At 37.1% G+C, this 21,746-nt stretch overlaps 1 protein-coding gene across 1 annotated transcript in view; it reads right to left on the bottom strand.

The window, feature by feature from the left end:
- The window catches only part of LOC140141554 (rho guanine nucleotide exchange factor TIAM1-like), a 32,037-nt gene extending 10,291 nt beyond the window's left edge, over nt 1–21,746 (bottom strand). Inside the window, exons 1-6 of the mRNA XM_072163463.1 lie at nt 21,651–21,746; nt 8,015–8,062; nt 4,918–4,989; nt 3,628–3,756; nt 1,156–1,550; nt 233–358 (exon numbers count right to left, since the gene is read on the bottom strand). Coding sequence (XP_072019564.1) covers nt 233–358; nt 1,156–1,550; nt 3,628–3,756; nt 4,918–4,989; nt 8,015–8,060 — 768 coding nt within the window. The 5' untranslated portion in view covers nt 8,061–8,062; nt 21,651–21,746. The remainder of the gene's footprint in view (nt 1–232; nt 359–1,155; nt 1,551–3,627; nt 3,757–4,917; nt 4,990–8,014; nt 8,063–21,650) is intronic.

Below are 21,746 nucleotides of genomic sequence, written 5' to 3'. Positions count from 1 at the left end.
ATACCCAACCATCCGTGGACATCACGGACTGCATATGAGAATAGATTATGAGCGGATTCAGACAACCATGACAATCGTGGACATCCTCAGTTGGAGTGTATCCCTATTTAGGTGGGAAAAAATTACCAAGAGTCTCGTATGCAGGTTTTTACAAACGTCCACACACCCCTAGCCGCATACACACACAATTCATAATTTTAACGATTTTTGTCACCGCAACGTATCAACTTACCCTGAAATCGTTGGGATCCTCGAGCGAATCATATTCAGCAACTAATCGTTGCGCTTCTTCTATACTCTTCTGAAATACTGTTTGAAATTCGGTGATCTCTTTAATGTTGTGTATTAGAGCGTCTACCTATAGGCAGAAATAGGGAAATAAAATTGTAGTAGGCCTTGTGTTTATTTTGATCTGTTACTTTCTCTAGAATTCGTATCAAGATCATACAAATCGTCATCGCCATCTCCTGCTCCTCCTCCTGCCCCTCCTCCTCCTGCTCCTCATGTCTTGCTCCTGCTGCTGCTCCTCATCTTCATCTTCTTCCTCCTCCTCCTCCTCCTCCCCTCCTCCTCCACCACCTCCTCCTCCTCCTCCTCCTCCTCCTCCTCCTCCTCCTCCTCCTCATCATCATCATCATCATCATCATCATCATCATCATCACATCATCATCATCATCATTTACCACACTCTTTCTATATACCATGTATACCGTAAAGATTCGCTATAGCGCATTTGGGCTCCTCTGCCTTGGGGTAAACTTCATGTGCAAATAGAGAACTCCCTCGTTTGAATCCCATCAAGAATTAAGGATCCATGCCCTTATTTACTGGTGGGAAATTTACGTGAGGGCACTCTTTGGTTGTGCCTAAAATTACAGGTTGTCTCTAATGGCGCTAAGTGAGCCCATAGTGCCATTAAGCGAATCATTACGGTATAATACTTTTTATAGGAACTCAAAACAGTTCTGCTCAACCGTCAGGACACAGTTCTTTAACCCCAATATCCGCGTACACTCAGAGAATGACATTTGCTTGTATAGCGTATTAACCTCATACGCCACGACTAGAGGTCAACCTTTGAGCTATGATTGGCGAATAGATGTTATTAAACTATGACACTAGAAATGAGATCATTTTGGCGCCTAATTTCTTTACCTCTTCATCGGGAAAGAAAGCAGCTCTTTTCAGAGGCATCAAATACGTTGTCATCAATATCACGAGGTCCTTTCCATATTTCCTCTCTGTCTCGATGAGCTCATCAATAACGTGCCGCAATTTATCCGCTGATTTCTTCGTCTTAAGAGCGAGCTTCGTAGCGTCATCCTCCTCCTCTACTTCGTTCTCTTTATCTGAAGTACTCTCCGTACTACCATCGGGGCTTGTGACTGAGAGAGAGGGAGCCAGTTTTTTCGTAACTTCTGGACTAGGCTTCGGCGAGTTGTTATTTTGTAACTGGGCTTTTAGTACTGCAGCTTGCTCAGCATATTCTGCTGGACAGGGTGATGGACTCCGTGACCGGGGAATGTCGAAATTTGATGCCTTCCTAAATCCTAAAAATAATAGTTACTTCAATGTTAGTTAGGCCTACTAGTAAAGGAAAATATCATAATTTCTTTTCTCTTGACCCAAAAGATGACAGTTATTGTTCACTTGATGTGTTGGGAGGGTCTTGTTTTGGACAACTTTTCGGTCATAGCACTGCCATTGATCGTAAGATTTGAAAACACAAAAGCAAGTTGGGAGGGTCTTGTTTTGGACAACTTTTCGGTCATAGCACTGCCATTGATCGTAAGATTTGAAAACACAAAAGCAAGTTGGGAGGGTCTTGTTTTGGACAACTTTTCGGTCATAGCACTGCCATTGATCGTAAGATTTGAAAACACAAAAGCAAGTTGGGAGGGTCTTGTTTTGGACAACTTTTCGGTCATAGCACTGCCATTGATCGTAAGATTTGAAAACACAAAAGCAAGTTGGGAGGGTCTTGTTTTGGACAACTTTTCGGTCATAGCACTGCCATTGATCGTAAGTTTTGAAAACACAAAAGCAAGTTGGGAGGGTCTTGTTTTGGACAACTTTTCGGTCATAGCACTGCCATTGATCGTAAGTTTTGAAAACACAAAAGCAAGTTGGGAGGGTCTTGTTTTGGACAACTTTTCGGTCATAGCACTGCCATTGATCGTAAGTTTTGAAAACACAAAAGCAAGTTGGGAGGGTCTTGTTTTGGACAACTTTTCGGTCATAGCACTGCCATTGATCGTAAGTTTGAAAACACAAAAAGCAAGTTGTGAGGGTCTTGTTTTGGACAACTTTTCGGTCATAGCACTGCCATTGATCGTAAGTTTTGAAAACACAAAAAGCAAGTTGTGAGGGTCTTGTTTTGGACAACTTTTCGGTCATAGCACTGCCATTGATCGTAAGTTTTGAAAACACAAAAGCAAGTTGTGAGGGTCTTGTTTTGGACAACTTTTCGGTCATAGCACTGCCATTGATCGTAAGATTTGAAAACACAAAAGCAAGTTGTGAGGGTCTTGTTTTGGACAACTTTTCGGTCATAGCACTGCCATTGATCGTAAGTTTTGAAAACACAAAAGCAAGTTGTGAGGGTCTTGTTTTGGACAACTTTTCGGTCATAGCACTGCCATTGATCGTAAGTTTTGAAAACACAAAAGCAAGTTGGGAGGGTCTTGTTTTGGACAACTTTTCGGTCATAGCACTGCCATTGATCGTAAGTTTTGAAAACACAAAAGCAAGTTGTGAGGGTCTTGTTTTGGACAACTTTTCGGTCATAGCACTGCCATTGATCGTAAGTTTTGAAAACACAAAAGCAAGTTGTGAGGGTCTTGTTTTGGACAACTTTTCGGTCATAGCACTGCCATTGATCGTAAGTTTTGAAAACACAGAAGCAAGTTGTGAGGGTCTTGTTTTGGACAACTTTTCGGTCATAGCACTGCCATTGATCGTAAGATTTGAAAACACAAAAGCAAGTTGTGAGGGTCTTGTTTTGGACAACTTTTCGGTCATAGCACTGCCATTGATCGTAAGTTTTGAAAACACAAAAGCAAGTTGTGAGGGTCTTGTTTTGGACAACTTTTCGGTCATAGCACTGCCATTGATCGTAAGTTTTGAAAACACAAAAGCAAGTTGTGAGGGTCTTGTTTTGGACAACTTTTCGGTCATAGCACTGCCATTGATCGTAAGTTTTGAAAACACAAAAGCAAGTTGTGAGGGTCTTGTTTTGGACAACTTTTCGGTCATAGCACTGCCATTGATCGTAAGATTTGAAAACACAAAAGCAAGTATAATTCTAGACGGTCTACTTTGCTCAGTTATTGCCTTTTGTCATTTATCACTCTTAGAAACAATGCTTCGGCTGTCATCCAGGGGGCACCTTTAAAGATTCTTCAAAGGGGTTCTAAATGTGCCTTTAGAACCCCTATTGGTACTATAAAGAACCCTTTTGGGTTCTTGAACATATAAAGTACCTATTCATGCCATCGGAGTTAACCTTTTCCCAGAGGGTTCTTCTTGCGGGACAAAAAGGCTCTAAGTTGCACTTTTTTCTAAGAGTGTAATGTTTCAATTAAACCTCATCAGAATGATCATGCTGCAATACTTGTCAAAACTTACTTGGTACGCGTTTTGGCGGCATTTCACCATCTTCAGGTATGGTTTGGATATTTGGTGACGGACTGCGGCTACGAGACTTCCTTGATCCTGGTATATCACCCAAATCAACTGTGTCACATTTGGTCAACTCTGCATGTGAAAAGAATTCAGACAAGATTGCGTGCACGGTATTTTTGTGGGACCTGATAGCACATCGGACATATCAAATTGCATTCTGAATACAAGGAATGTCCTCCTGATATCATATAATTTTGATTTTTTGAAATTCATAACATAATACAAAATTTATGGCAAAATATTAAAAATTGATATTTTTGTCAATACGAAAGGTCAAAATTTTCAAATGATGGACGGCTTTCCCTCCCAGCTACATACGCTTTAATTACATAAGCCTAGGCCTATCATTATATTGATGAAGTTTAATTCGAGGACTGTTGAATATCAAAATTATTAATTTTTAAATAATTATATCGCGAATTTCAAAATCTGAATAATATTTTTTAATATCAGAAGGACATTCCTCGTGTTCAGAATGCAATTTGGGCATTTGGCGTGTCTGATGTGGTCTCAGGTCCCACAGAAAAACTATGCAAACGTTGGATCCCGGGATTTGGAGTAGACGGTAACTTTTTTATCTTTCAATATTTATCGGTTTTTATTAGAGACGATACACGTGTTTATTCACTTCGATATGAACTGCGTTGAAGTCGTATGAGAAAGTAACATCCGACAATGGTCCAAAAGCCGATCCATGTTGCACAGCGACAACGCCTGGTAAATAATTATTATATTGTACAGGCAGGGAAACTATAAAATCAATACACGTGTATCTGCTATGCACGATTTGATATTCAGACGATAAATCCTTGGATACCGGGGTAGAAAATGATGAATATCTTCCATAATTTTTGGTTTTTAAAGAAGCCAATTGTAAGGCTTGCACTTGAATATATGTGTTGAAAGAACATGGTAGTCGTTGGCGTGCGTATTGACAAACAACCGTGCGTTATGAATGGCGTAGCATGGCGTAGCATGGCGTAGCGTGGGTCATCCGATTAGGGGCACCGACCATGAGGGGGGGAGCACCGGGTCTGATATGGGGGGGCCGCAAGCCAGTTTTTGTAATTTTCCTATGGGATTTTAAAATTTTGCAATCGATGGGGGGGAGCACGTGCCCCTATGACGCTACGCCACTGTTTCTTATTCATGCCCTGTCCCAGCCGTTCAACACCATAAGAATAGTCAAATATAAACGGACGAGGAAATTAAAGTTTAGGTTTAATTCCTTACCAGGAAGAGAAGCTTGAAGTCTTTCGTGTGCCATTGGATGTAACATGCCGTCAGATGTCCGTCTCCGATCGACTGCAAAGTGATCACAGGTCATAATACATATTAAGCATAATAAGGGGGACGACAAGATTCTTTTTCACCAATCATACACGCAGCTTGATAAAAGATGTGTTGAAATAAAGATTTCAAGTGAGCATATACTGATATTGTTACACTGATCCATTTGCATTGATTTGTGACATTTTCCCGGACACTTTAGACTTCAGACGTGATGATCAACATGTTATTAGGGATTGATGATGAAATTAGCATTGAGTCCGTAACTTTGGAGACAAAATGTTACGGATCCTGCACCTGCCAGCAGAGTAGCGTCTTGGCGGGCCCGCGGTGGTTTTCACGGGCCTTTGGCGCGTGGGCCCGTCTTATTTCGAGCACTGCAAATGGGTCCGGCATGGAGTGTACGGTATTAGATATAATCATTTCACAAATGGGTACTGAACTCGGATGGTAGGCCTACTTTATAGTGTTCAGTGCGTAATGTTTAGTTTAATTGTTTGACGTGATACCGTAAAACCCCGTCTACAAGCATATATAGTGTTTTTTTATAAAAGCTTAATTAATTCGAAGCAAGCGTTAATATACCAATACAATAGATCGGTCTTACTTGTTTGCATATGCTTGGATCCGTAATTTATTTGCTCAAACTCCATAATGGCGACTGGATTAATGAAGCTTTCATCAGAAGCACACTATATGCTTGTAGACGGGGTTTTACGGTATTCAGTCTTTCTTGAGGTACGTGTTTCTGCACGTGGATAAAATTTACATCTCGACATTCGGTCAGAGCCTAGACTTTGTAATGGGCAGAGTACTCAGCAAACAAAAAAAAGTTTAAAACAAGTTATATTTTGGATTTTGGTCTTGATAAAAGCATAAGGGAGTGTTCAGAAATACTTTGGTGGGGGGGGGCTGGAAAATATTTTTTTTTTCATGTCGAAAATTGTTTTAACCCCCAACATAATGTAGGCCTACCATTCTACTAATTCAATTCTACTACCATTTAAATGGCATTAATGATACTAAAAGGTGCAATGAAATTGTACGCATGTCATTGATGTGGAATTGTGGAAATGTTTTTAGTAGCACGCTAAAATGTTTGCCATTTGGAAGCTAAACGAATGAAATTTGATGTAAAAGTGGATTACATGTACATACGCGCGAAGCGCGCAAAAATTTGTACTTTGGGGGCTAAAATGGCCAAATATGAGCTTAATTTGGTCAGAAACACACATACAAGCGTCAACATTGGGGGATCTACGCCTATGTTTACTGGGACTTTTTGTTGCGGCGAAGCGCGCAAAAACAAGACTATTTTAGCCCAAAATACAGGGGCGTAGCCAGTTTTCTTGGTCGGGGGTGAATAAAATTTCGGGGACACAGATGAGAAAATAAATTGCAGTTGCAATATACATATACCGGTTTTGTTTTTTAGAGAGACTGTACATGTATTTGAGCTTAAAAAGAGGCTTTATTGGGACAAAACGCGTGCAAAAATTGTGCATTTCGCCCATGATGGGGTGAAAATGCCTTTATTGTGACAATGTGGGCACACAGCGTGCAAACATTTTGTATTTTACACTATTTTGGCCCATGATCGGGTTGAATTTATATGGAAAAGGGTCGATCTCCTTGCTCCTTTTCTTTGCCCTCCAGATTTTCTCTTTCATTTTTTGTCAGAGGGGCACTTTTCTCTTTCATTTTTTGTCAGGGGCCCTTCCGCCCCTGTCTACACTACTGCCGAAATGGTGTGTTTTGCTCTTAAATTGATGGGCCAGTTCTCGCATAGCGCAAAATTGTGCAATTTTACTCTATTTGGGCCCAAAACATGGTGCTTTTCGATGTGCTAAAAAAGTTGCACATGGCAATTATTGCTTTATTTTTTTCTTCTTTAAGGATTTTTAGGGATGTCCCCATGGAAAAAAAAAAAATAGAGGGAGGACATGTACCCCGGTTCTCCAAGCCTCCTCCGCCTATAATTGTAATGCAACATGATTTAGTTGTATATATCAGTGATAATAAATGAATAATCTGTACTACATGAAACATTATTGTAAAAATTGTCAACACTAAAGAAGAGCAAAGATATTGCAGCTTTTAGTGATTTAAAGAGCTGACCAGAAAGAACTGACACAAACCTAAAAATTAAGTTATAGACGACAATTTTTAACACTGGATCAAATGTACTTTTGTTCTGGTTTAATATGGGAACATTTTTTTACACCCCCCCCCCCTCTACGTGCCGAAAAACTTTTTAACCCCCCTGTTCATACACCCAAAACTTTTTCAACCCCCTATTCAGAACTCCTAAAATTTGTTGACCCCCCCTACATATTTTCCAGCCCCCCACCAGAGTATTTATGAACACTCCCTAATAACATTATATGTCAGGTTATATGTCATGAAAATGTTTTAAATCATTTTGTATGAAAACACACTACAACAGCATTTTAAAAATATTGTCAAAACGTTATTGTAAAATATGTTTTGCAAACATTTTTTGCCAAATATTTCTTCAGCACTTAAATTACATTATGTTAAAATACCCTGCAGTAAGTTTTTAACAAATGTTTTTGAATGTTATGAAAATGTTTATACCCTTTATATAACCCGACATTTAAACAATTTCTGGCAACCTTTTCTAACCTTTTAAAAATAATGTCAAAACGTTTTGTGTTTGCTGAATATTGCTGTGTAGCAAGTCAACTTGTCAGAGACATATTGGACTATTCCATTTAAATTCCACACTACCCCTGTGGAAGATTAAAAATATCTTCCACAGGGGAGTATAAATTTCAAATGGAATAGCACATTAACCAACTCTATTTGAAACTCATCCTTCCCCTTTCTCAGAGGGTGTATGAAATTCAAATGGAGTCGCCAAATGTGTTCATTCCATTTGAAATTCACACCCCCTGTATAAGATATTTCTAACAGCTTCCAAAGAGGGAGTGTAGATTTTAAATGGCATATAGGCCATTCACAGCTCTCAATTACCTATGAACTAGTGTTTAATTACAAGTGTCAATTTGTGACTTACGATTAGGACTGTTATTTGTCTTCTTCCGCAAAGCCTTCGAAGCCATTGCTGAAACAGGAATAAAAGAATGGAACCAAAAGGGTGAGATAAATAAAAAGCAGTTATTTGCACTACAACCGTTAAAGGGGCATTTCGTGATCCACAGCCTCATCCCCCACTTTTCCCAAAAAAAGTTGAGATTTTTACACCACTGGATACCTCTGGCTACATAATGTTTATGTACCAAATATTTCTTGCAGATTAATTCGTTTAGCAAAAATATCGCCAAATTTGAATATCGTTCTGGTGCACCAGAACGAAATTACAACACATTGTCTATGGAGCAGTGTAATACACATAATCATGCATAACTCGCAAACGCAACATAATCATGATAATGGTTTTTCTTTCTTTCTTTTTGGCTGGTGTGGGATTAAAAAAAAAGTTTGAATAATTGAACTTGACCTTCTGTGCAAAGGTTCAATGACCTTTTCCCACTAAATATGATGTGAGTTGAGGAAATGCCTCAATAAACCAAAATGGTCAGCTCTGCTTGAACTATTTTTCTGCCAAAAATGGCCTTTACATAATGTAATGTCATTACTAACATTCCAGGTACTTTTCAATGTAAAATTATGAAACATAAACTTCATCCATGCGTTGTCTTTTTTAAAGACATTTCTTGTTTATGAAATATAGGTTGGGAGCACGGTGTGTGTGCCTTAGTCTGATAAAATAATTTGAAAGCCTGTCACCAAACAATAATTATAATTCTCAGTTCAATGAGTAAATTACTGATACAAAATCGTGACATAGGCTTTCAATTCTTGAAATATTTTGAAGGTTCGATGAACTATCACATGCGAAATTTGCAATTATTATTTACTTCCGTGTTCCCAAAACGATAAAATAAAAGGATATGTTGATATTCCATATTCATATTATATTTTTATAACATGTTTGTCAATATTCAAATACTTTTATTTGTAAACTAGATCTTATCCGTAGATTTGTTGAGACCATTTTTCTTATACCGTAAAAACTCGAAAATTAGCATTATGTGCTTTACTATCTTATCGAGCGCTATTGAAAACATGAAATTGTACCGAAGTCCGGCGCTTTACCAACTGAGCTATAATGGGGTTGAGACACAAATTTGCAGGTTTACTTCAATGTTTGTAGGCCTATATAACTATGTGCTCGAAGACCTTTACACTTTTATGGATGGGACTCTTCATGTTTGCGTGTTTTCAAAAGCGCTCGATAGTAAGCACATATGCTAACTATCGAGTTTTTACGGTATGTTTAAAAACCAAAATACGTAGCCTAATCGACATTAACAACCAACAAATGAAGGGCCCATTTTCAAAGTTTCAATGAAAGGAGCCTGTTATATAAATTTGTACATCCATATCAAAAGGATGCACTTCTTGGCTGCAACATGTAGCACATGTTAGATATGTATAGCTAGAGGAATAAATACCAGACTCATCTCAAGTGGAGGTCACTTCAGATCATCCCTAAGTCCAGCAAAGATGCTACTGAGTCACATGGTTTAGGAATACAGAGAACATTCCCTAACCATGTGACTTGGGGATGATTTAAATGTTTAAAGTGACCCCTACTTGAGCTGAGTCTGGTATTTTTTATCTATTATAAAAGAGACACAAGCGTGTCCTTTTGATATGGATGACATCAAATTTTATATATCCGCGTAAATTTCTTGAAAGAAAAAAAAAAAAGAAAAAGATTTTGGAGCTCGACAGAATACGGTATTAGGTATTATCTGATATAATTGAATTTATATGAATTGGTGTATCTGTGCAATAAAGCCATCTTTTGATATCATGTGTATGAATGATTTCAATATCACTATAATTTTTTCTGTAATTCCGAATATCTATATAATACTAGATTATAGGCCTACTTTTAATTGTATATCACCATGTAATTCAGCCATTTGGATTTATATGAGATGAATTCGGTACAATTCTGGTTTACCCTGCGCCAATGTGCTATTCAGAACAAGTAGGCCTACACACCCCCTAGAGGAGTAACTTTTCAATCAAAGAAATGTTCGGATTTCCAAGTTAACTTTCTGAAAACTACTGGAATTCGGTTCGCCAATGTCACTTGAAAAAGCTTGGAAATCGAATTAAATGAAGAAAAATCACGGAAATATCCAAAATGAATTATTAAATTGGGGATTTCTGATTTTGAACTATTTTTCTGCCGGATTTTTTTGCCTTTGGACACTTTTAAAGTCATTCTGGATTTCCAACAGTCCCGACTGGACAAAAAGTTCGGAAATCCGAACTCCTCTATAGGGGAGGTGCATCTATTTTCTGGAATAGCCCAATTCTGGTTTACCCTGCGCCGGGCCCTGCGCACCCTGTGTTTTAGGGTTAGGGTTAGTGCATATAGTTAGTGTTAGGGTTAGTGTTAGCGTTAGGGTTAAGGCTAAGGTTTTGGTTAGGGTTATGATTATGGTTAGGGTTATACTTGTGCGCGAGATTAATACACCAGAATCATTCCAAATACACCTGCAATATATGTACTGAAAAATAACAATGATGAATAATCATAATAATAATACCCATATAGTTTTGTGTGCTATTTCAATAGCATGACCTTAACAAACCTGGTCAATGGATACTTCCATTGTTTACAAAGGCATTTAAAGTTCCTTTTCACAGTGCATTTTATGAATGGAGAATCCTAATTAACCGTGAACTTCGTTTTGACCGAACAGGATTTCGTTTCCATGAATATTATTGACGTAGAAAGCGGCTTTTAATTGTGACATGACAAGTGAACCAAAAATACAATTTTATTGCCAATGCAGTCATCGAAAAATCAAAACGCACGTATACTTGGGGCCTATTACACAATAAAAACAAGGTGTAATCGTTAAAAGTAGCCCGGTGAGGAGATACTCATTAAAGTGTAATCGTTAAAAGCAGCCCGGTGAGGAGATACTCATTAAAGTGTAATCGTTAAAAGCAGCCCGGTGAGGAGATACTCATTAAAGTGTAGGCCCTAATCGTTAAAAGTAGCCCGGTCACATCATTTTAGTTCCCCTTTTCCTGAACCAAAGAGTCTGCAATTAATTTACAGTAATAAAAATCTAGAATATGGTGTAGCGTTTGATTCCAGGATCTATGATCAAATATACTATTTCGGAGTAGTGTTGCATCATCAAAGCACTACTTTTTTGACATTCCTGAAATAACTGTGCAGTGAAAGGTGTACTTATATCCCCCGGACCTGTTCATCTTCATAATCTTATAGACAATATATAGTTTTGATACTTTTATAGTTCATATATTTTGACTAAATAACTATTAAACATACATTTTAATATGTGCAAATTATATGATCACTTGTTTTATCTTTTATAATGTCTTAATATTTGAATGTCAGTGGTGAAGTGTAATAAATAAATAAAAATAAATGAATAATGTGTTGCCAAAAACGCATTTAGTCATATGATTTCGGTATTCCACTGTATTGCAAGAAATAGAGTTAATATATTGTTTAAGATTTAATAGCAACTATTTAAAACTGTTGTGATTTGGTATAGTTCGCAGCATCTTGCGAATGGTTGTGAGCTTTGGCACACACTGCATTGCTTATTTCATATAGCGAGTATAATGTAGAAGAATTCAAATATCACAGATACTTTTTGTAGGTCATGGTTCTTGAGCTAGTTATGTTGTAAAGAGGGCTGAAACAACAACACTTTTGTAAAACGTACATAACACATTAACAACAATAAATCAAGCAAGTTTTCAAAGGACATGATTTGTAGAATGAACTTTTGCAAAACATCGAAGTGTTATTTTTCAATTTTTTTAAATTAATTTAGATAATGACAAACTTTTTTGGTGCTTTGACCACTATAGTCTACCCTTAATGTTAAAACGAAAACCTGGAACTGTTCCAGCCTAAGTGGTCACAACTGGTTTATACTCATGATTATTGTACAATTTCATATAATTATAGACTCGTTGATTCATATGTTAAAAATTTATGGCTGCAGTTCTCTGTAGGCCTATTACGTCATTTTTAGCGGGCCCCTTATTTGTCTTGACTTTGCAAAAATATGAGCTAATATGCACGGGATGAAATCGTGTGCGTCTAGGCCCGTTATCCTTTGTTTAAAATACAAAATTAATGGACTGATAAAAACACTGAGGCTTTTCAAGAGATGGTGCTATTACGATCGCAAAGTATGATCCAGAAATCCCGTGCGTATAGGCTTGTCATCTTTGTTTGAAATCAGTACACAATTATTGGGTTTATTATAGAGCATGATTTTTGGCATTCGGTGAGAGCAAAATGTACAAAATATGGGGTCATTGGATGAGAGAGGGACCGTTTGGATCTAAATTGGGGGGGGCATTGGGTGAGAATTATGACTTTTTTAATGGGGTCTTTGTGTGAGAACCTAAAGAAGCCTCGAAAATTGAATTCCTAGTTCTAAAAGCTTCTAAATGGCTTCAAATGGCTTTGTTATTTCAAAAGAATGAAAAAAAAAAAATCAGTGATAGACGAGGCTCGTTGCTGTTCAGATGGAAATATATGGGTCAAGGTCTTTGGGTGACAGATCTAAAGGAAAAATATAGAGACTTTGGGTGACAGAGCATGTGCTGGTAATGGGGTCTTTGGGTAACACCGATGGTGAAAAAGGGGGTCTTAACAGCCCTACATACGCGTCACCGCCAACGTGGGAGTGCCCCCCAGATTTCAGCACATCACATCAACGCTTCCATTGGGCGCCCATTCCTTTTTTAAAGGAATTTTAATTCTTGTCTAAATTGTGTAATTTATTTGTAAAGGGGTGCAACATCCACGTGGGGTGCGTTGATGTTTGATATGGACTCGGGAGTTTACGGTTGTGTTTATAATATGTAAGAAGCCATATCAATAAACACAAAAAAGTGCTGACCTGATAAAGATAACGTTTTACAAAATCCATAGTAGGCTACGTAAGTCCAGAAAATGTGAGGCAAAGCACAGATATTGGAAAGCGACCGAATGAGACAAGCTGAGACAGATATATATCGGCAAAATTTTTAAAGTGATGCAGGATGAGTGAAGTAAGCCTACTACTCCTCACGTTTTTAAAAATTTTAGTCTGTGACATATAAGCGCCTAGATACAACTTCCTATACAAAATCACAGTTTGAACCAAATACAACCTTTTTGCCCCTTGAATTGTAATTTATAGGTTGCATGAACATGTAAATATGTTCAAATTGCCCATAAACTTTGTTTGCCTTGGAAGAATATGTATAGGCCTATATGGTATACCTAATGCAAAGGTCGATGCATACATTTAACTTTATTATGATTTGGGCCTACATTTCCGTATCTAGGACGCTCTGAATGGAGTTAGGCTAGTTATGATTTAATAAAATGGTGCATAGTATTAGTAACATTTCCTGCTTCTTTTGTCTTTCATGTGTCAGAATAATGCGTCCTTTTGGTTCAGCGCCCTTTAACATGTTTAATGGGGATCATGAGATGAAGTCCCTGGTACCTTTGGGTGTTAGCAAACTGCAGAAAACATGAAATTGATTGTTTCGACGAACAATGAACAATTATGAACAACTCTCGTTTTCTTTCTCTCCCAATATCATAAGAGTGACGCCCCGGTTTTTGGTGGGTCAGAGATGCAAATTGTGATTTCTTCCTCAGGAGCAAGGTTTTGGGCTAAAGATTTCCTCAATCATGCCAGACCATAAAATAGGCTTTATTCTGCACTTCGAAAGATGAGAATGGTAACATATCATGTTCTTTATATTAGAGAGACTCTATGTGTAAAGTCTTTGAACCTCCCAAAAAGGGCTTTATTGGGCCTTATTAAGATGTGCGCGCGTAGCGAGCAAAATTTACACTAGTTTGGACCCATGATTGGGGTGAATTTTGGTGGAACACAGGCTCCTTTCCTTCTTCTTTCCTTTTCCCCTCCATTTTCTCTTTTATTTTTATCAGGGGGCACTTTACCCATCCCCTGTCAGGTATTCCTCCATTGCCTCAAGCACCCTTGTAAACTTCTTCGCAAATCTTATGTCAGAAAGCACATCTGATAATTAGTTTGATAGACTTGTCGACATGGAACATTACTATTGTATTTTGTCACCAATCTTCAGTCCAGATCATCGTCTCCCCACTGGCACTTCTGATTTCTTAGTATTGATACACTGAATTTCCTTTATGACTTTTTCCATAACATCCTCATTGCCGCCTCTGTATAAATTTCCTCAGATATGTGCCCTATAGTTCCACCCACCTACCTTCGCCCAACTTCTCCTTTTCCTGTTAAATTATTTAATACCTCCTCTGATGGAGGTATGAATTGTAAATTTCCTCAAATGTGACCGTACAGCACGAATGAGCCGTAAATGTCCTCAATTGTATTCTGAGTTACAGTGTAAAATGGGCATGAAGGTCATATCCATATAGGTATTTCAATTTGGTGCTACGTGTATCTCATTAAATGAGGTACACGTAGCACCCAATTGAGGTACCTATGAATACGACCTTCATGCCCATTTTACACTGTAACTCAGAATACAATTGAGGACATTTACGGCTCATTCGTGCTGTACGGTCACAAATATGAATTTTGCCCATTTTCATATTCTAACACCAACACCTTCCTCTTTTAAGGCTCTTATTTATTGAACAATCATGTGAATTTCTTTGCACAACTTTGCACAACCAGTGTCTTGAGATTTCCTCTCTTCCTTTCCATGCACTGCCTCACAGCCCTCACCTATTAACTTGTTATCTTTTGCTAAGATATGTTTCCTTTTTCGTCATCCTCTACCTCACTCCTCCGCCTTATCCTCTCCTTCTTCTTTCCTCTTTTTCTTCTTCCTCTCTTCTTTTTCTTCTCCCTTCCTCATTTTTCCTCTCTTTCTTTTTACTTCTCAAGGCATCATTTCCTCAATTTTGACTGTCATTTCCTAGGAGCGGTGCTCCCTGCTCCCACTGCACAATTTGCATCCCTGGGGTGTTCCACCCCGGAATTCAGAATGGTGGGTCTTTGGGAGCTGACATCATACCGGGAAAAGGGGGTCTTGTGGAACCTGTGAACGGTCCAAATTAAGGGGGTTTCTTGGCTTTCTGGTTGAAAATCGTCTGAAAAAACCCCAAAATGTGAGGGATGAGCAATTTATATGAGTCTTAATTATAGCCGAAATTATCAAAACCAAGGGTCTTTAAGGGATGGGGTATGAACGTTTGGACAGTATTTATTGTGGGACATTAAAGCACATCAGACATATCGAATTGCATTCTGAATACGAAGAATGTCCTTCTGATATCAAATAATTTTGATTTTTTGAAATTCGCAATGTAATACACATTTTATGGCAAATGATTAAAAATCGATATTGTTGATATTTAACAGTACTCGAAGTAACCTTTATAAATCTGATTTTATACTTAAAGTGTACGTAGGTAGCGGGGATGAAAAGCCGAGGTTCAATTGAAAATTTTGACATTTCGTATTGAAGATATGGATTTTTTTCTCAAAACACCCAAAAAAAATTAGGTCTTTTTGGAAAAAAATCCATATCTTCAATATGAAAGGTCAAAATTTTCAATTGATCGTCTGCTTTTCCTCCCAGCTACATACACTTTAAGAATCATTAGATTTATAAAATTTACTTCGAGGGCTGTTATATATCAAAAAAATGTGAAAATTTTTAATAATTTGTCATAAAATTTGTATTATATCGTGAATTTAAAAAAATGAAAATTATTTCATATCAGAAAGACATTCTTCGTATTCAGAATGCAATTCGATATGTCTGATGTGCTCTCATGTCCCACAAAAAATACTGTCGAAACGCTCATTCCAGATCCCTTAAGCGTTGTTCTGAATGTTCTGAATTTGGTCAAATTAATTTACTCGAGTACATGTCATGCTGTATCTACCAAGGGTGGCCCCTCTAAGAAAGGACGGCACATTTTTGACGAACTTCACAAAATCTACCCCCTCGGGCTCATTCTCGATCCAGGCCTTGCTAATAGAGTCGCACTTTTTTTCACGAGTGCCCAAAACAAAAAAAAAAAAATATGCATTGATCAAACAATGGCCTACAAATTATCATGATGTTGATTCATTCATTCAATTCAACTTTGAATTGAATTGAAATTGAATGAATGTTGATAGAACAATTATTTTTCATAACGATATTGAACAATATTTGTTGTGTATTTTCGTGTGAATCGACAGATATTTTACTATACTTCACGTGACTACATGTTTTTGTGTTGTTCTTTAAGTTAGGCGGGCAGCCTAACTTATTTCTTTCTTTGCATTTCTTTCTTTCTTTCTTCTTTCTTCTCACAATTTGCTACTACTTCCACATCCTTGATCGGATTTCGACCAAACTCAGTCACAAGCAGTATTGGGTAGCTGGCTACAAAAGGTATGGGTTGTTTAACATCAAAGGTCATCCAAGGGGTCACAGGGGTCAAAAAAGGTCATTTTAACAGAAAATGCTCCGATTGAGCTGAAATTTAAATGCAATGATCCTAATGACATTCTAAACATGTTTAAAATATATTAAATTTATTTAAGGTCATTAAGGGGCCATAAAGGGGTCAAATGGCAAGTTTTTCAAAATGCTCCAATTGAGCTGAAATTTAAATGCAATAATCCTTATGACATTCTAAACATGTTAAAAATATTTTAAAATTCATTTCAGCTCTTCTTCTTTTTCAGCCATTATCAATCCACTGCAGGATGAAGGCCTCAGCATGATGTCTCCATGTGTCTCTGTTTTGTGCTTGTTGGTACCAGTTCACTTCTCCCCAGTAGTTTTGCAGCTCGTCCCTCCATCGCTTCCGTTGGCGTCCTCTATTTCGTTTCCTCCCATAAGGTGTCCAATGTGTGAGTGTTGAACTCCAACGATTGTCTTGTCTGCGGCTGATATGGCCAGCCCAGGTCCATTTTCTGCTTTTGATGGTTTCCAAGATGTCTTGAACTTGGGTCTGCTCCCTGATCCATTTGTTTGTTTTCCTGTCCTTGTAGGTGATGTTTAATATACTTCTCTCCATGTTGTGCTGGGCTGCTGCTAGTTTTCTTTCCATTTTTGATGTTAAGGTCCATGATTCTGCCCCATATGAAATAGCTGGGAGGATGCATTGGTTGTATACCTTTCGTTTAAGGCATATTGGAAGATTGCCTTTCATGATGGTGCTGTATCTTCCAAAAGCTTGCCACCCGGCTTTAATTCTCCTTCGAATTTCAGAGTCTTGGTTTTTGTCTCGAAGAGAGAAGCGTTGTCCAAGATATACATATTACTCGACCTGCTCAATTTCCACCCCTTTTACTCATTAAGGGCCAATAAAGGGGTCAAAGGTCAAGTTTTCAAAATGCTTCAATTGAGCTGAAATTTAAATGCAATGATCCTTATGACATTCTTTACATGTTTTTAATATTTCAAAATTCATTTAAAGTCATTAAGGGGTTATACAGAGGTCAAAGGTCAAGTTTTCAAAATGCCAGCTTTCCATGATCAAGGTATATTAAAACGGCAATTGATGAAACAGTCTTAACTCTTATTAAAATCAATACTATCCAGCACCCAGCACAGTATTGCTGCTTGATCAGATCGTCACAATCATCCGCCTAACTTACCTCGTGCCCTTGCAAAGGGCACAGTTGCTATCTAGTTGATGATTTTGTTTGTAACAAATGCATACGTCGTATAACATGGGCTCACTATAAATTTCCCTAATAGAATTATTGAATCATCCAATAGGTATAAAATATTAACAAAAAGAGGGAAGACCAATAAAATTAGGTTGAATAAATAAATAAAATTAATTTTAACAAATATAATATAGCCTAGGTCAAAAAGAAAATGAATATTCAATAGACATGATAGAATTATAGGTAAATCTTGTTTATCCTGTTTTTTCTTTAAAACATAGCTTTTTACGTGTGTGATGATTGGACCTGAACTGCATGTATGAATGTTATGTGATTGGCATAATGTTTAATGTGCAAAAGATTTCTTTACAGATTAATTCCCCGGAGTAAGGGATCTAAAATGAGCGTTTATTGCGTTTCGACAGTATTTTTTGTGGGACATGAGAGCACCTCAGACCTATCGAATTACATTCTGAATACGAAGCATGTCTTTCTGATATCAAATAATTTCCATTTTTTGACAATCACAATACAATACAAATTTTATGACAAATTATAAAAATTTGATATTTTTCAAATTTTGATATATAACAGTCCTCGAAGTAAATTATATAAATCTAATGATATATTCTTAAAGTGTATGTAGCAGGAAGGAAAAGCCGACGGTCAATTGAAAATTTTGACCTTTCATATTAAAGATATGGATTTTTTTTCCCAAAAAGACCTAATTTTTTTGGTGTTTTGGGAAAAAAAATCCATATCTTCAATACGAAAGGTCAAAATTTTCAATTGATCGTCGGCTTTTCATCCCACCTACATACACTTTAAGTATAAATCATCAGATTTATAAAGTTTACTTCAAGTACTGTTAAATATAAAAATATCAATTTTAATGATTTGCCATAAAATGTGTATTAAATTGCGAATTTCAAAAATCAAAATTATTTGATATCAGAATGACATTCTTCGTATTCAGAATGCAATTCGATATGCCTGATGTGCTCTAATGTCCCAAAATAAATACTGTCCAAACGTTCATACCCCAGCCCTTAATTCATTTAGCAAAAATATCGTCAAATTTGAATTACGTTCTGGTATATAGGCTACAGGAAATTACAGCACAGTGTGTGACATGACAGTGGCCTATGGAGCAGCAGTGTTAGTCCTAATCATGCATAACCATGATAACTCGCAAACGCAAAATCGGAATCGACTGAAATTTTGGGAATTTAAGCTTTTTTTGTGGATACCTACTGAAACTGTTATAAAAAGAGGATGCTATATCATGAAATGCTTTTTAAAACTATATAGGCTACAGTACATGTACAAGTATCATACAAGTCATGCAAGTATAGGCCTAGATTACAGCGTATGCTCTGGTATTTTTATGAGGACCTAAAACATATATTTCAACCATGCAGCATGACCAGACACACGTCAAATTGTTTATACATCACTAGCGTGTCAAAGTTAGCTAAAGTTCATCTATGTTGGTAGACATAAACAACATAATTTACTATTTTAAACTTTTGATCATCTCTAAACAAGAGGCGGGTAAAATTATGTATATTCGTCATCTTGTAAGGAAAACTGAAATGATGGGGAGATCAGGGGAATGGAAAACCCTTTCCAAACATCAAGTAGGGACTTATTCAAAATGCTATGTAGGGATTAAAACACAATTTTCAAACAAAGAAAACTTTAACATACCGTATTTGAATAACATATAATAGCACAAGGCCATTCAGACTTTTATATTATTTTCAAGTCCGGGTCAGCAAATATTTATACAATCTTTGCCACTGAGACCCTGTCTATCTGGCCTTATCCCTATAAATAATATTCAAAATACAAAAAGCTTGCAGAACTTAAAGTTTCAGCCCCTGATCACCATGTTCACTGCAAAAACAGAGATTAAATACTATTCTATAGACCGTCACCCTTGTCCTCTGATTTCGATTCGAGTTAAGGTTATCAACTATTTTGAACTGTTGCGATTTGGTAGTTCACAGCATCTTGCGAATGGTAATGAGCTTTGACAATAATTGCATTGATCATTCCATTGCGAGTGTGTAGGAGAATTCAAATATCACAGATATACTTTTGTATAGGTCATGTGTTTCGTGAGTTATATTGTATGTAAAGAGGGCCGAAACAACAACACTTTTGCAAAACGTACATAAGTCATTAACAACTATAAATCTTTATAAGACTTTCAAAGTATATGATTTGTAGAATGAACTTTTGCAAAACATCAAAGCGTTGTATTTCAATGTTGATTAAGATAATGAAAATCGATATTTTGGCTGCTTCGACCAACAATACCGCGTCTACCCTTAAAGTATGCTATTCAAAAGACAAAAAAGCTAGCAGAACTTAAAAAGTTTTAACTTGATCAGTGCAAAGGTAGATCCACTACACCCACATGATCCACCATTGTTCGCTGCAAAACAGTGTTTAAAAACACTAGTATTATCATGATTATAGACACCACCTTGTCCTCTGATTTCGATTCGATTTGAACGAATTTTATGCCCTGTGTTTAGATTAATCATTTGATGCTTTGAAGTTTGACATTTGGGTTTAGATTTTACTCGTGTTTACAAATCGCGGACAAAAAAAGTGTCCAATCTCTGGACAGTTTGTGCAGTGTTGTATTCAAAGACTGTGTGCATATCGCATGCATGTATTTGGTAGAAAACGTCAAATAATTTAAGTAAATTCCAATTCCAATTGTCTTAAGAAGAAGCCTTTCTCTGTATAACTCCACAAAGAACTCGTCTTTACATTTCCATGGATTATATCGCATAAAAAACAAATTAATATTGAGCGGAAAATCATAACCATTACAAATTAACATGACCAAAATACAACACACAAGTGCAAAAACCATTATTCGACAATAGTAAAAAAATCTACGCATTCCAACACGGGTGAATCATGGCCCGATGAACAATGATAATATCTGTTTGTTCGAGTGGTATACTTATATCATGGAAGAAAGAGATAAGAAGGAACCACAACGAACGGATTCACTTTGTTCACTCCCTTTACCGACATTTAATTCACATTGTTATTCATGAGGATTTACTTTGATCAATATCCATTAGTTTGGTATTGTACTCCATACATTTGCATGTCTTCTGGAGCGTGTCTAGATGATGAGTTGAACTAATGACCTTCCGTGCAAGCACACTACATGATTTTCTCTGGTGACATGATCATCGGTCATTTTCGGTAATTTCCGTGCGTGATCGAATCGATTCGGCGACACCGTAATTTTCCGAAAAAACACTCTTGTTGCATGCTGGGAAGGTTTGACTTGACAACAAGATGGCGCCCTTCATCTCTATCTTCCATTTTGCCCAATTTTCCCGAACTGTGATGACTTTTTTCTCACAGTTGGCAGTCTTTGGCACTGAAACGAGTTAGCTAGTTACGATTATACACATGTAAGCTATTAAATTCATTAGGTTTCATGTACCGGACTCAACCGGAACATTTTGAATTATTTAAGAACATTACATCTATTTTTCATCGAAAATTTACGCAATGAAGTCTCCAAAATCTTACCTTATTTGATCAAGATGAAACTCGGCAAAAAACGGCCGATATTGATGAACCTTTCGATGTTCTTAAAGTACATTTTCTACACAACACGATCGAGAAAACAGTTTGACTGTAAACCCCGAAATAAAGGTACTATGCATCCTCAAAGCATCAGGGAAATTCCAAAATCTTACTTCCGGTAGCGTTTGTTTTTCATGGATGGGTTTGTTATAGTTTTTTTTTCAGTAATGATTTCGCCAAGCAGCGATCGCGGTAAATGGACTATACATGAAAGGAAGTACCATTGATGGCTTTTCTTTTCATGCGTCAATAGATAAGCGGATTAAAACTTGGCCGATCGAAGTCGTTGTGGTTCCTTCTTATCTTTTTCTTCCATGCTTATATCTAACATGTCTAAAGTGAATTTACCTGTGTTTTCCAGCAAACTCCAAACGAATAAAACAGTTGAACAAATCTCTGCTACTCTTTTGTTGTCCGTTATCCAAAGCAAAAAAACAATGTTAA

The sequence above is a fragment of the Amphiura filiformis genome, chromosome 19 (assembly GCF_039555335.1).
Source record: "Amphiura filiformis chromosome 19, Afil_fr2py, whole genome shotgun sequence".
In the NCBI taxonomy this organism is placed as follows: Eukaryota; Metazoa; Echinodermata; class Ophiuroidea; order Amphilepidida; family Amphiuridae; genus Amphiura; species Amphiura filiformis.
Note: the sequence above shows the minus strand (reverse complement) of the source record. Positions and strands in the feature narration are given on the sequence as shown.